Source organism: Penicillium citrinum (genome assembly GCF_028827155.1).
Source record: "Penicillium citrinum strain IBT 23319 chromosome Unknown utg000001l:1.0-4955037.0:1.0-4956770.0, whole genome shotgun sequence".
NCBI lineage: Eukaryota > Fungi > Ascomycota > Eurotiomycetes > Eurotiales > Aspergillaceae > Penicillium > Penicillium citrinum.
In genome coordinates this window covers 1,516,887-1,530,338 of record NW_026622686.1, presented here as the reverse complement: position 1 = coordinate 1,530,338, position 13,452 = coordinate 1,516,887, and the positions used below count along the sequence as shown (strand labels likewise).

Genomic DNA, 13,452 nt, shown 5'->3' with positions numbered 1-13,452 from the left:
TCTTTATTTATTTAAACCATTTTTTAAAAAATTGTATACAAAATTGCAGTTCTAACAATTGTATATACAACCAAAATTATTGAAAAATCAGTTATTCTACTGATTTTGGATATTCTTTACAAATAAAAAATTATAATATCATTCACTGTATCTAGATACACAGTCTATATATATCTTTTGATATTTGGTACAAGTATCAAAATATCAATATAGTCTATATTATTCATATATAATATATATCTCCTGACTCTATAATTCTTTTCTCTTCTCTGTATCCTGTATTAGATATTCTAGATCTTAGTATATTGTGCTGTAATTATAGTGTAACTGACATATTTATATATTCCAATAAGTTAAACACAAAATTCGGCAGTTTGTTTATATTATGATTAATAATTAATATATATAACTACAAAAAAGAAAAGATTATATAGTCAGTAAAAGTAGTTGCAATATTAGAAATAAGAATATAATCTGGAGTTTTGATATGCGATAATTAGAATGGAACCAAATTTTTGAACCGGAATATAATATATTACAGATATTTTATACCGAAAAATATTTGAAAATAGATATAATATTGTTTTCTGTTTTATATATTGACAGATTTCTTATTGAATTGTTGTAGATATTTTTCGAGTTAATTTTTAAAATACTCTATAAACATCATTTACTATCTTTGCAGTTGTCAGTCAGTACTGTTTGTTTTATATCAATTTAGAAAATTCTTTTTGGATCTTTATTTTATCTACATAAAATATCTCTTCTGGAATTATATCAAACTGGATCAATATCGATATCTATATATCTGATATAAATTTCTGTTATTCTACTAATAGCATTTCTTTTGTACAGTATCTGAGACAAAACAGAAATAATCTTTGACAAATATATATAAAATTTCACCATTATAATTGTTGCAGTATTGGAGATTGATGTCTACAATAAACTCAAGTTTCAAATTCAGTATCTTAAATATATTAATTTTTGCAATATCCCTATAGTAACTTTTTCAACTATTTATTTTGTTCTACATAAAATTTAGATAGTATTCAGCTATAGTCAACGGTTCATAATTGTTATAACAGTATATATTTAATAACAATTTTATCCGATAGTTATAGTATCAAATTCAGAACGGATATTATCAAATTAGTCTAGAAACTACTAATAAAATCTAAATATAACAATAGATTCTTTAATTGTACTACTAGACTATAGAATATTTAATTTATCTCTAGATATATCTATATAAAAACAATACTATTTTTATATAGCAAAAAAAGAATATCAGTATAATTTTACTGTATTTGCTAATGACCAGGCAGCTACTCAGATATATTATACTATCCAAATTCTTCCACGAAACAAATATTACAGATAATCATGAAATATATATTGACTATCTATATACTAAAAAATATTGGGTTCTAAATATATTGAACTTTTGACTATTATACTACATTTGATAATCTATGTATCAATAAAACAGTCGAACAGAAATTAGCTATAATACAAATATATCTTTTGCGGAAATTCTAGTAATTCTCTGCTATATTTTTATTAAAGAAATGATAAACAATAAGGAACAATTCTCTAGACCGATAGTTCTTCAATATATATCGTTTACACAATCTATCAAAAAATATTTGTACTATAATATATTGAGTGATAGTATATCAGTGGTAGTATAATAATATAGATATACTCTAGCAATCTTGTATTTATGAATTATTGATCGATATTTTTGTATTTAGCAGAAAAAACAGTTTGATGCTAAAATAGATTTTGCTAAAAATTCTGATTGTTGTATATACAATAAAGATATACAAAGTCTATAATACATATTTCTGATGTCTCAAATAGATTTTTGATTGTATATATATCGGATTTTATTCAGAACCAACGTTTCAAAACTATATATTTTGTACAGAAAATAGTATAGTATATTTATATTTCGGGATTACAATTGTTAATGAATCTTTTTTTTGTATAGACATCTCCATTGAAAATCAAGATAATCGATATAGTTTGTGTTTCGGTAATTATTTTAGACTCCATTTCGGAAATCTACAGACAGATCGGTTTACTAAAGAAAAATAATAAATCTCTATCTGTCAATTACTATACTTACTGACAGGAAAAATAGATCTGGTTCCGATGAATAAATAATTATATCCGAGATTACGAAACCTTTCAAAATAATATATTCTATAAAAAACCTTTCCGCAATAAATCAATCGATAAATATATTTCAAAACAAATTCTAATATAAACATCGAAATAGAGATTGTGTAGATTGTATTGATATACAATAAGATATCTGTACAAGAAATTAGAATTTTTATGATGTAAAAATAAAGTTGAACAATGTATCTAATTCGAAGAATTATTAATATCTAATAGAATTTAAGATACAAATATATTGTATATTCTATATATTTTTGTTTGAAGTAAAAAATCGAATCCTTATCGAAATTCTTTTCAATATTTATTTTTCTGTTGAAAAAATAATAAATAGATACATGGTTGAAAGAATTTTGTTAAATCAACTTTATATCAATATGCTACTATCAATAATTTAGAAATATATAATCCAAAAATCTATCTGAATAATTTTGTCTAGCAAATTTAGTTGCTGAAAAAGCTATAGATTTTTCTCAGTTGTAAAATCACTATTATTCAATATCTGTCTATTAGATCAATTCTATTTCTGGTATTTGTTTTTATTTGTTGTATATAGATTTGTATTTTTTTGTTCTAGTGTATAGTACTATATCGTTATTCTTGATGATCTGATCTAATATAGTTTTTGATAGCCTTGGAAAACTATTTGACTGCTATTTGAATAGATCTTTGAATATTGAAATTTGTTTTTGTAATTGAATTATAGTTTAAATATTTCTGATATAATTTTGCTAAATCTGCTCTTTGAGTGGTTGTTTAATGATATAGATATGTGTAAAAAGGTATTGAATTTTGAAAATATTTTTTTGATATTAATTGATATTAGATTATTAATTATAAAATTATTTTGATTTGAGTAGTTCTTGCTTGAAAAACTTTTAGCTATATATATTAATAGTTATTTAGAAAAGATTAAATTTATCAATATAATTTTATTTTCTCTATACAAAATTGCTTATAAAATAATTATAACATAATCCACAGCCGGTCGGGACACACGGCCGGTCGGGACACCCACTCCAAAATCGCGTATTCCTCCCACCCTACCTAATTCAACCACCTACTATGCCACCAATTCGCACTGAATCTTCGCAGAAATTGGTCAATCAGGAGGGCAAGATTCTATTAGCCCTTGACGATATTAAAAACAGCTGTATCAAATCTATTCGCGCAGCAGTGAAGCTATACGATCTACCTTGTTCCACACTACACGCGCGCGCGCATGGAAGATCCTCACACATTGATAAATGTCCATCAGATTATAAACTGACACAATATAAAGAGGATTCGCTTATTGAATAGATTCTTTCTATAGATTTGTGTAGAACAGCATCTAGACCCTCTACTGTTCGAGAGATAGCCAATATTCTTTTTACAGCGTGTAGAACCATATTCTCATTGACTGTTGGCATCAATTGGGTATCAATATTTGTTAAACAATGTGATAAACTTTGATTATACTTTTCTAAATGATATAATTATCAGCGCGCTCTTAATAAGAATCCAAAGACTATAAAAGAATAGTTTTTGATAGTACAATATACAATTGAGAAAAATAGTATCCAACCAGCTATAATTTTGATAAGACCGGATTCGCAATGGATTTTATATTATCGCAAAAAGTGGTTATACAAGTAGAATACTACAGTCGGCGATCAATCCTCCAGCCAGATAATTGTGAATGGATTACTGTGATTGAAACAATATATACTGATGGCTATTCGCTGCTATTCTGTATTATATTCAAAGATCAGATTTATATCGCTGGCTAGTTTGAATCAAATCTTCCTAGAGATTGGCGAATTGAAATATCGAATAATGGCTAGACTATTGATAAAATCGATTTTTGTTGGCTCCAAAAAATCTGATAGTTATATATTTTGTATCAACTATTATTTTGATATAGTTAATTCTAAATACTATTAGATCTGCCGGAATAAAAATAAAAACAGTATTTGCAAATCAATATATCTTCGAATTTGATTTATAGTTGTTTCGCAGATTAATAGATTCTAAATATCTATTATAATTAGATCTGTACAAAACCCATGGGCCGGCCCAGCTGGATGGCCCATGGGCGGGGTATGGATAGGCTTTTCAGAAATCGGTCCAGCTATGGACTGTCCAGATATCCAGCGCCGGCCCAGTTGTGGAGCAAATTTAGGGTCTTGGCTAAAATGCATAATTTTATAAAAGCTTGGCAATAATATAGTTGTATTGATATTGATATAGTTTAATCTATATTTGAATAGAATATAGTAAATAGTTTTTTTAATAATTTATTATAATTTGCTATATTTAAATCGGTAATTTTGAAACAGCTCAAAATTACTGTATATAATAATGCAAAGATTGGATCCACCCCTGGGTCTGCTGGGCATACCCGTGGGTACCCCCGCCCATTGATGGGCCGTCTATGATGGGTAGGCCTTTCAAAAATCCGCCCATGGGCCGCCCAGTGCACAGGTCTAATTATAATGATAAAGAATATTAAGATATTTGTTGATATTTTAGATTAGACTGTTTGAATTCAATCAGCAGATAATACTAAATTATCTGATAATTGAATCTTTGACTATAATAATATTTAGATCAATTGAACTATATCTTGTATTTGATAAACAGTATACTATTTGTATATATTGATTTTCTTGTTTTACTATATAATTTGGTAGTATTATATTCAGTTTGGATTTATAGTTGATACTGTCAATAAAATAAAGAAAAGTCAATACTATTTCGCTGAGATTTTGCAGGAAAAACAGATTTTTATTCAATATTCTAATTCTCTCTCCATTGATTTTTTATATTATTTACAATATAAAAATTCTAAATATAATTTATAATAAACAGCTATTCAAAATTTCTTTAGATCAATAACAGATAGACTGGATTCCAGCAAAATCAGATATATTGATAGTATATTGAAACTGACAGATAATTTTTGTGAATTATAATAGAATCAGTTTCTAATCAATTTCAATTTGTTTTCTTTTTGCAGAGAGATTGTCTTAATTATATAGATATTAAAATAGATAGAATATATATCTTCTCTATAGAATAATAATATTTTTTTTGTTTATATCTCAATTTTTTCTTTTATATTTTTTTTGTATTTTCACTCTTTTCTTCTATCTATTATCTATTTTATTCTATCTCTGTTTCTTTTATTATAATCTGATATAGTTCTAAATAGATTCAGAGAAATATTTTTTCTTTGTTGAAGATTTCAATCTATTGATATAGCTATTCTGATATAGAATTTTCAGAACAAGAATCTGAGTCAACAATTTCTGTTTATTTTTTTGATACTGATGAATTTTCTCAAAATTTGTATTTTATATCTATTAATTATATTAAAATCAATATTAGTTCTGTTATTTCTGTTTTTTCAATTCAAAATAAGAATATCAATTTATTTTAGTTTATTTAAATAATATTGTCTGATTTTTTTTATTTCAGATTCTGAAAAGAATCTCTCAATTCTGATAAAAGATTTCTATATTAATCTATTCTATATTACTAATTTTATTGTATTATATAGATTTCTCAGATTTTGTCTTTATCTCAAATAAATTTTTATATTGAAATATTTTCAATTTCAGTTTCTCTAGATTGATAGTCAACAAACATTGTCAAGATTTACAATATTTGTTTGATTTTATAAATCAGTAATTCCTCAAAAAAGAATAAATCAAATATTGTTTTCTTTTGTTCTGATTGCTATATAAATTATAGCTATTTGAAATACAATAAATATACAAAGAATTATTTAATATATTGATTGTTGTTTATAATTATTTATAAAAATATATATAATTGCAATTGTTTATTGAAATAGATTTAGATTGTTTTCAAATCTCTATTATCTTTGATTTATTATCAAAATTATATTGAATAGTTTTATAAAATAATAATTATATTTTTAGAGAATTTTAGAATTCTCTATTTGGACTATTACTCTAAAATAAAGAAAATAGATTCTATTATATATATTTTGTTTATTGAGAATTGTTTGCAGATATTACTATAAAATAATTAAAATTCAATCAGAGATAATTTTTGAAATATTAAAAAAAAATACTATTATTATCAATATTTTTATTATACTATAGAAGACAAAAAATATACTAATTGAATAAAAGTTAAATATAATTTTGTTAAAACTATTAGAATTTTGTTATACTATTATTATATAGATATTCAAGATTATCTGCTGAATCAATATATTATTTTCTAGATATATTCTTTTTGTATTTTTTTCAGAGTTGAATTGTTTAGATAATTGTTTTTTTTTTTTTCAATAAATATAAATAGTATTATAGATATTATTTATGTAAATTTTTGATTTCTATATATTATATTTAAAAAACTATTTTTTCTATTTAATATAGAAATAGAATTCTCTCTATATTTGTTTTTTATTTTAATTTTCTTCAATTTTCTATTCTTTGTTTTTATTTAAATCTGATAATAATAGTTAGTAGTTTATCTATTTTTTATTTTGTATTCTATTTATTTAGAAAAGAGATAGAGATTATATTATATAATTTTTTATATTTATTTGATAATTATAAATAATATATTTATAATTCAATTTGCTTTTGGATTTGAAATAGATCAATTTATTGAAATAGAAATTTTTTTGTCTAATCTTTGAAATATAAATTCTTGATAAATAATTTGATCAATTTGTTTTTCTGAAATTTTTTTAGAATATATTTCTTATTATAATATTTTTAATACTATTCTTGAATTTTTTGTATTGTTTTCTGGATTTTTTTATATATAATTTATAGTTATAACAACTATAATTTTATCAAAAATATTTCTGCTTTTTTGCTATTTTTGCAGAGTTAGAAATTTGGATTGATATCTATAAAAATTTGAGAATAGAGTTTTTTGAATTGTTTGATTTATAGTATTATTATATACAAATTGAATTATTTTAAAAAATTGAATCTAATTTATATATTATTTATTTATAAAATAATATAAATAATTCTTTAAGATTTGATTTATTTATTTGGTCTATTTATTTATCTATAGATAGAAAATAATTGAATATCAGAATTTAATTTTTGAATAATAATATAGTTCTGATCAGAATTTATTAATAAAAATAGATTTTTAATCTAATATAATTCTATCTAGATTTCTATATTCTAATTTAATTTGATTATAGAATAATTCTATAAATTCAACAATATTGATTATAATAAATATAGTAATAAATTAAAAATATTTTGTAAATCTATTGATAATAATAAAAATAATATTAATTGTTTTTTTTAATAATCTATTTTAAATAGTTTTATAATAAAATCTATTATCAATTCTGTAAAAGATTTTTGAGAAATAGAAAATAATTATAATTATTTATAAAACTAATATTATAGAATTTTAATTCTTTGACAAATTGTATATAATATAATATAGTTTTATATTTTATTCTGAAATTCTTTTTAATGATATTTCTATTGAAATAGCTCAATTATATAAATTTTTCCAAAATAATCTATTAAAAGATTATTATAATAAATCTGGATCAATCTGGATCACAAATTGTCAATAATAGAAATATATAATCTATTAATATAATAGAACAATTCTTTTGAATTTATATTCTAATATTTCTTTTTATATTTGTTTTCTGATAATATAATTTTTTGTTTGCAAATTGTAATATCTTCAAACTATAATTAAATAACAAAATCTTTTAGTTTTTCTGAAATTTTTTTATATAAAATATTTTTGACTGTTATTGCAATTAATACAATTCTAGAAAATATAAATTGAGTACAATTCAATTTTTTATAGATAATTATATTATTTTTCTGATCTGAATTTGTGAAGACTAGTAGTAGGGATGACTAATAGTCTTAATAGCAGAGGGGAGTAGTCCCAAATAGGAAATTTTCAAATTGTTAAGATTGAAATAAAATAGAGAAGATGGTTCAAATCATCTAGGCCGGGGGTGATGGCCCTATTTATGTTAATTTGATGATAGTGAATAGAATGGTCATTTGACCTGAATTGCCACATAGTGGCAAGTAATGATATCATCATCGGTAGTTGTAGTGAATACTATAGCCGATATACTATACTATAGTATTATATAATATATATAATATAATATTCAGAGAATTTTCTATAGCAATTATTCTATAAAAATTTATAAATATATTATTAATTTCTATACTCTGAGATATATCTAATTTATAAAAGATTTAAATATTTTCTATATTAATATTATTTCTAGTCTGATTTCTATTAGAATCAATTCAAGAATAATTTGTATAATCAATAATATTATCTTTATTATTTATATTTTGTATTCGATTTGTATAAAAAGTATATTCTATATATATAATATTTTTATAAACTAGATTATTGAATAAACTATTAATAGAATAAATATTTATATTCTGCAATTCTCTATAGACTAATATTTTAGTTCTTGCTGAATATAGAATATTCTCTCTATATTTCTTTTCAAACAATTTATTGATTAACAACTTTTGAATAGTTATTATTGTTTTGAATCTGAACTAATTATAAAAAAATTTCAATATCTTTTTAATAGAAAAGGATTTCTCAATTTTAGAAATTTAAAACAATCTATTAATAGAATTTATTTTATCTGATTAATACAAAATAACAAAATCAGACAAAATTAAATATAAATATTATTTAGTCTATTTTCTATTGATCTTGAACTTCTATATAAACAATTTCAAATTGCTATAATCAAAAAAAAATCTCAATATAATATCTTTTTTCTTCAAAATATTATTATTAGTATTTAAAGAATTATATAACAGTATATAATTTTTGATCTAAAATAGTATAGTTATATTCTGTAAATATAAATTTTTTCAATTAGAATATAACTAAATTCTATATTTTTTTATACAATTGAAATAATATTTTTACTATATTAAATCCAAAAATATCTGTCTTTATATAAATAGATTTTGCGGAATCAAAGAATTGTAGTAGTAGTATTTTTATAAATATTTTGAATAGAATATAAAATATTTTTGTCTCTCTTTTATTCAGTTATACAGATTCTGATTTTTTCCTATTTTTATTTTTTTTCAAAAATTCTGTAATGGTTCTAAGGTACAAGCTAGCACTTGTTGACTAGGTGAGGGGATAATGGAAGAAGAAGAACAAGAGATCAATTCAATTATTTAGTAGGATATACAAAGAGACTGATTCTTGAAGAATCTTCAAGCAATCAGAATAAGACAAGCAAAGTCATTCAACTTTTTCCTTATATGCCTTCTTTGAGAAAGAAGCGGTGTCGAATCAGGTTCGAAGCATAAAGATCCGTAGCTTCACCGATAGAGATAAGCTCTATAGCTTCACTGTATCATCCTTCAGATCCTTTGTGAGGGATCCTGTGACAAATTCAGTAAAAAATAAAACAATAAATAAATAATCATGAATAAATTGTCAATAAAAATTATAGAAATCCGGAAATATTTATATATTGTAATAGATTTGAAATAGTTTCTATTTCAAAATAGTTTTGATTTATTGTTAATCTATAGTTATTTTTTATCAATCTATAATAAATTCAAGAAATTCAATCTCAGATTGGTAAAATATATATTTAGCAGACTTTGCAAAAAATTGAATTTTTTGTAGTTTTTCAAATATCTTTTGAAAATAAATTGTATATTTTTTGTAGATTCTTGAAAAGATCAATATATTATCTAGATATATAATATAAATAGTATCTAGTAATTCTGCAAATACTATATAGATATAGTTCTAAAATATTGCTGAAATATTAATAAAATTAAATAATATAATTATATATTTATAGTATCTATAACAAATACAAAATATAGTTTTCTATTTTTTGTCTTTATTGATTCTGATATAGTAATATATATTCTGAATATCTATTTTATTAAAAAATTTAGTATTTAATAGACAATCAAAAATCTCTAAAATAAAAAATAAAAAATATCTATTTTTAATAGAAACTTTGTTCAATTCTCAATAATTAATATATAATTGAAGATCTTTGTCTTTTTTGAGAATAAATAAAATAAAAATTTCAGCAGAATTTGTAAAAAATCTGATTTGATCATTCTTTAGATTTTTATTAAAATATTTTTATAGAATCTTCAATTTTATTTATAAAAAAAGAATATATAGATCTATAAAAAGATATAATATTTTTTTCAAGTTCAATTTTATAGTCTATTTTCTTTTTAGATAGTATAATCTATAAATTCTGTATTTAAAATATATTTTTGTATTCTATAAATTCTAGAAAAATTCAATCTCAATTTGTTACTAAATTATATTTGTTTTTGTCAGAAAATATTGAATTATTTTTAGAGAGCTGAAGAATTGTATATATATAGATTTTTTTTCTGCAGATTTTATTAAATTGATATATTATAAATATTTCTATTTTAAATAATTTATTTTTGAATTATCAACAATTCTATTATAGAATTAATATAATATAATAGTTTATTAAGATTATATTAAATAGAAATATTAGAAATTTACTAAATCTTGAATCTTTATCAATTATAATATAGAATTGTTTTATAATCTTTTTAATATTTTTTGAATCTCTAAAGACAATAAAAACAGTTCAAATATTATAGATAGATATTTGTTTGTTTTCAATAGTTTTGAGAATAGATATTGTAAATTCTGTTTTCTGAAATTGATATTTTTTTACAAATTCAATACTAATTAAATTAATCTCTATATATATATCTAGATCTACATATATTTTAATATTGTTTCTAATATAAATCAAAATATAAATTTGCATAATTGTTTCTATTTGAGAATATAAATCTGGATTTATAGAATTTATTCTGATTCTTTATTTTTTTTCTATTGATTTATAATTGAATTATTTTTTATTTATTGGATTTTTGAGATTTGCTGAATTTTAGAATATTCTGAATATATATTATTCTTCTATCTATAATTATAATATTCGATATTGGAGAATCTTTTTCTAGAATCTGAAAATAGATAACTATCTCAAAAGAGATTCAAATCTATTTTATAATCAATTCTTTATTATTTTGAAAAATAAAATAAATTGTTATTTTTTTGATTTGATTGATTTAAGAAATATTTCAATTGATTGCAGTTCTAAAAACAATTAAAATAATTATTATTATTTTTTCTATTATATTTATATTTTAGATATTATCTTTCTTTGTTTATAAAATATTAGTATTTCTCAGCAATATTAATCTATTGTTTTTTTATAATAAAAACTGAATATATATTGTTTTCAATTTTGATAGTAAAATATTAATTCAATTTAGATTAAAATTGTATAATATATTTTTTTTAGATATAAATATCAGATAGTATTTATAATTTTCAAATTAATTATAAAAATTCTATAGATTCTTTTTGAATTTCTATTGAAATTTGTTATATTCAATATAAATATTTTTCTCATAATTCTATATACTATAAATAAAATTTTGAATCTATTCTAAAAAATATTTCTATATATTTGTAATTAAATTATATTGTTTTCGAATACAATATAATATCTATTTGTTTCAATAATAAATATCTAGATATTATACTATTTTATTAATCTTGATATTATTTATTTGATAAATACTAGAATTATTTTCAAAAATAATATTTAAACTATTAATCTAGAATTTATATTTCTATTATATAAATTTGATACTAAAATTTATAATTTTAATATTCTTGATTCTATTGGATTTCAGATACAAATCAATATCAAAATAGAATAAAAGAATCAATTCTTGTTTGAATTCTTTTTTAACAAATCTAATATATTTTTTGTTTTCAATTATTTTCTGAAATATTTTTTTCTGATATCTCTATTTTCTAAAAACTTATTTAAAAGAATTAAATATTTTATTTTTATTTTTATTAGTTTCACTAGAATCTTCTGCTGTTGATTCAAGACCGATTTGTTTTGCTTATTCTCGAATCAAAATATTCAGATTAATTATTCTATTATAAACAGTTTCTTCAATATCAATCTTAGACTTAAAGATTGAATCAGATTAAATAGAAATCGAGCGCAATCTCTGTCAGATTATTAGTGTAATTTCTATAGAGATTTTAGAATTAGCAGTAGAATTGCAATAGATTGAGAATACTATTATTCTTCTCAGATAACCAAAAAAGAAAAATCAGAATTGTAATAGTACTAAGATACAAACTAGCACTTATTAACTAGATAAGAGAATAATAGAAGAAGAAAAACAGAAAATCAATTCAATCACTTAGTAGAATATACAAAGAGACTGATTCTTGAAGAATCTTCAAGCAATCAGAATAATACAAGCAAAGTTATTCAACTTTTTTCTTATATATCTTCTTCGAGAAAGAAACATTATTGAATCGGGTTCAAAGCGTGAAGATCTGTAGCTTCACTGACAGAGATAAGCTCTATAGTTTCACTGTATTATCCTTCAGATTCTTTGTCAGGGATCCTGTGACAGCAGAGCAAATTTTTGGTTGAAAGATAAAGATCTATTGGATAAAAGAATCTCTCAGTATACAAAAAAAAATATCAATGGAATTTATAGCATTATATATAGCAATGGAAAAAGAAAATATATATAGATAATAATCAAATAAAAAGATCTCAAAGAGAAAGATATCAAGAAACTGAAAAGAGATTATTTATAGAAACCAAAATCCGATTTCGATTGATTCTTTTTTAGCAAGAAAGAAACTGAGAAAAAGAGATTCAAGATCTGGAGAAATCAGAAAAACCGATATACAGAATATCAGAAAGAAAATTTACCAAAATTTGATTTGCAGAGAAAATATATTGATAAATACTTATCAACTCTTTGTCCAATTGAAGAAACAATCGATCAGCACCGGAAGCATCGAGGAATGTCACGGGATCCCTGACAAAGGATCTGAAGGATGATACGGTGAAGCAATAGAGCTTATCTCTTTCGGTGAAGCTACTGATCTTCACGCTTCGAACCCGATTCGACACCGCTTCTTTCTCGAAGAAGGCACATGAGAAAAAGATTGAATGACTTCGCTTGTGTTATCCTGATTGCTTGAAGATTCTTCAAGGATCAGTCTCTCTATATATTCTACCAAGTGATTGAATTGATCTCCTGTTCTTTTTCTTCCATTATTCTCCCATCTAGTCAACAAGTGCTAGCATGTATCTTAGTACCGTTACAAAAATCAAATATCAATTTTATTTTTGTTTTTTGTTCTTTTCTTTTTATTCTATAATTTTTT

General features: G+C 21.9%; 1 protein-coding gene across 1 annotated transcript; it reads left to right on the top strand.

Annotated features, from left to right (window-relative positions):
* Positions 1-3,252: 3,252 nt before the first annotated feature.
* Positions 3,253-3,959, top strand: N7469_000582 (uncharacterized protein; the record flags this gene model as incomplete). Its single annotated transcript, XM_056639502.1, has 2 exons — positions 3,253-3,363; positions 3,774-3,959. 2 exons carry the CDS (start codon positions 3,253-3,255, stop codon positions 3,957-3,959), a joined length of 297 nt encoding a protein of 98 aa, XP_056505259.1.
* Positions 3,960-13,452: the final 9,493 nt, after the last annotated feature.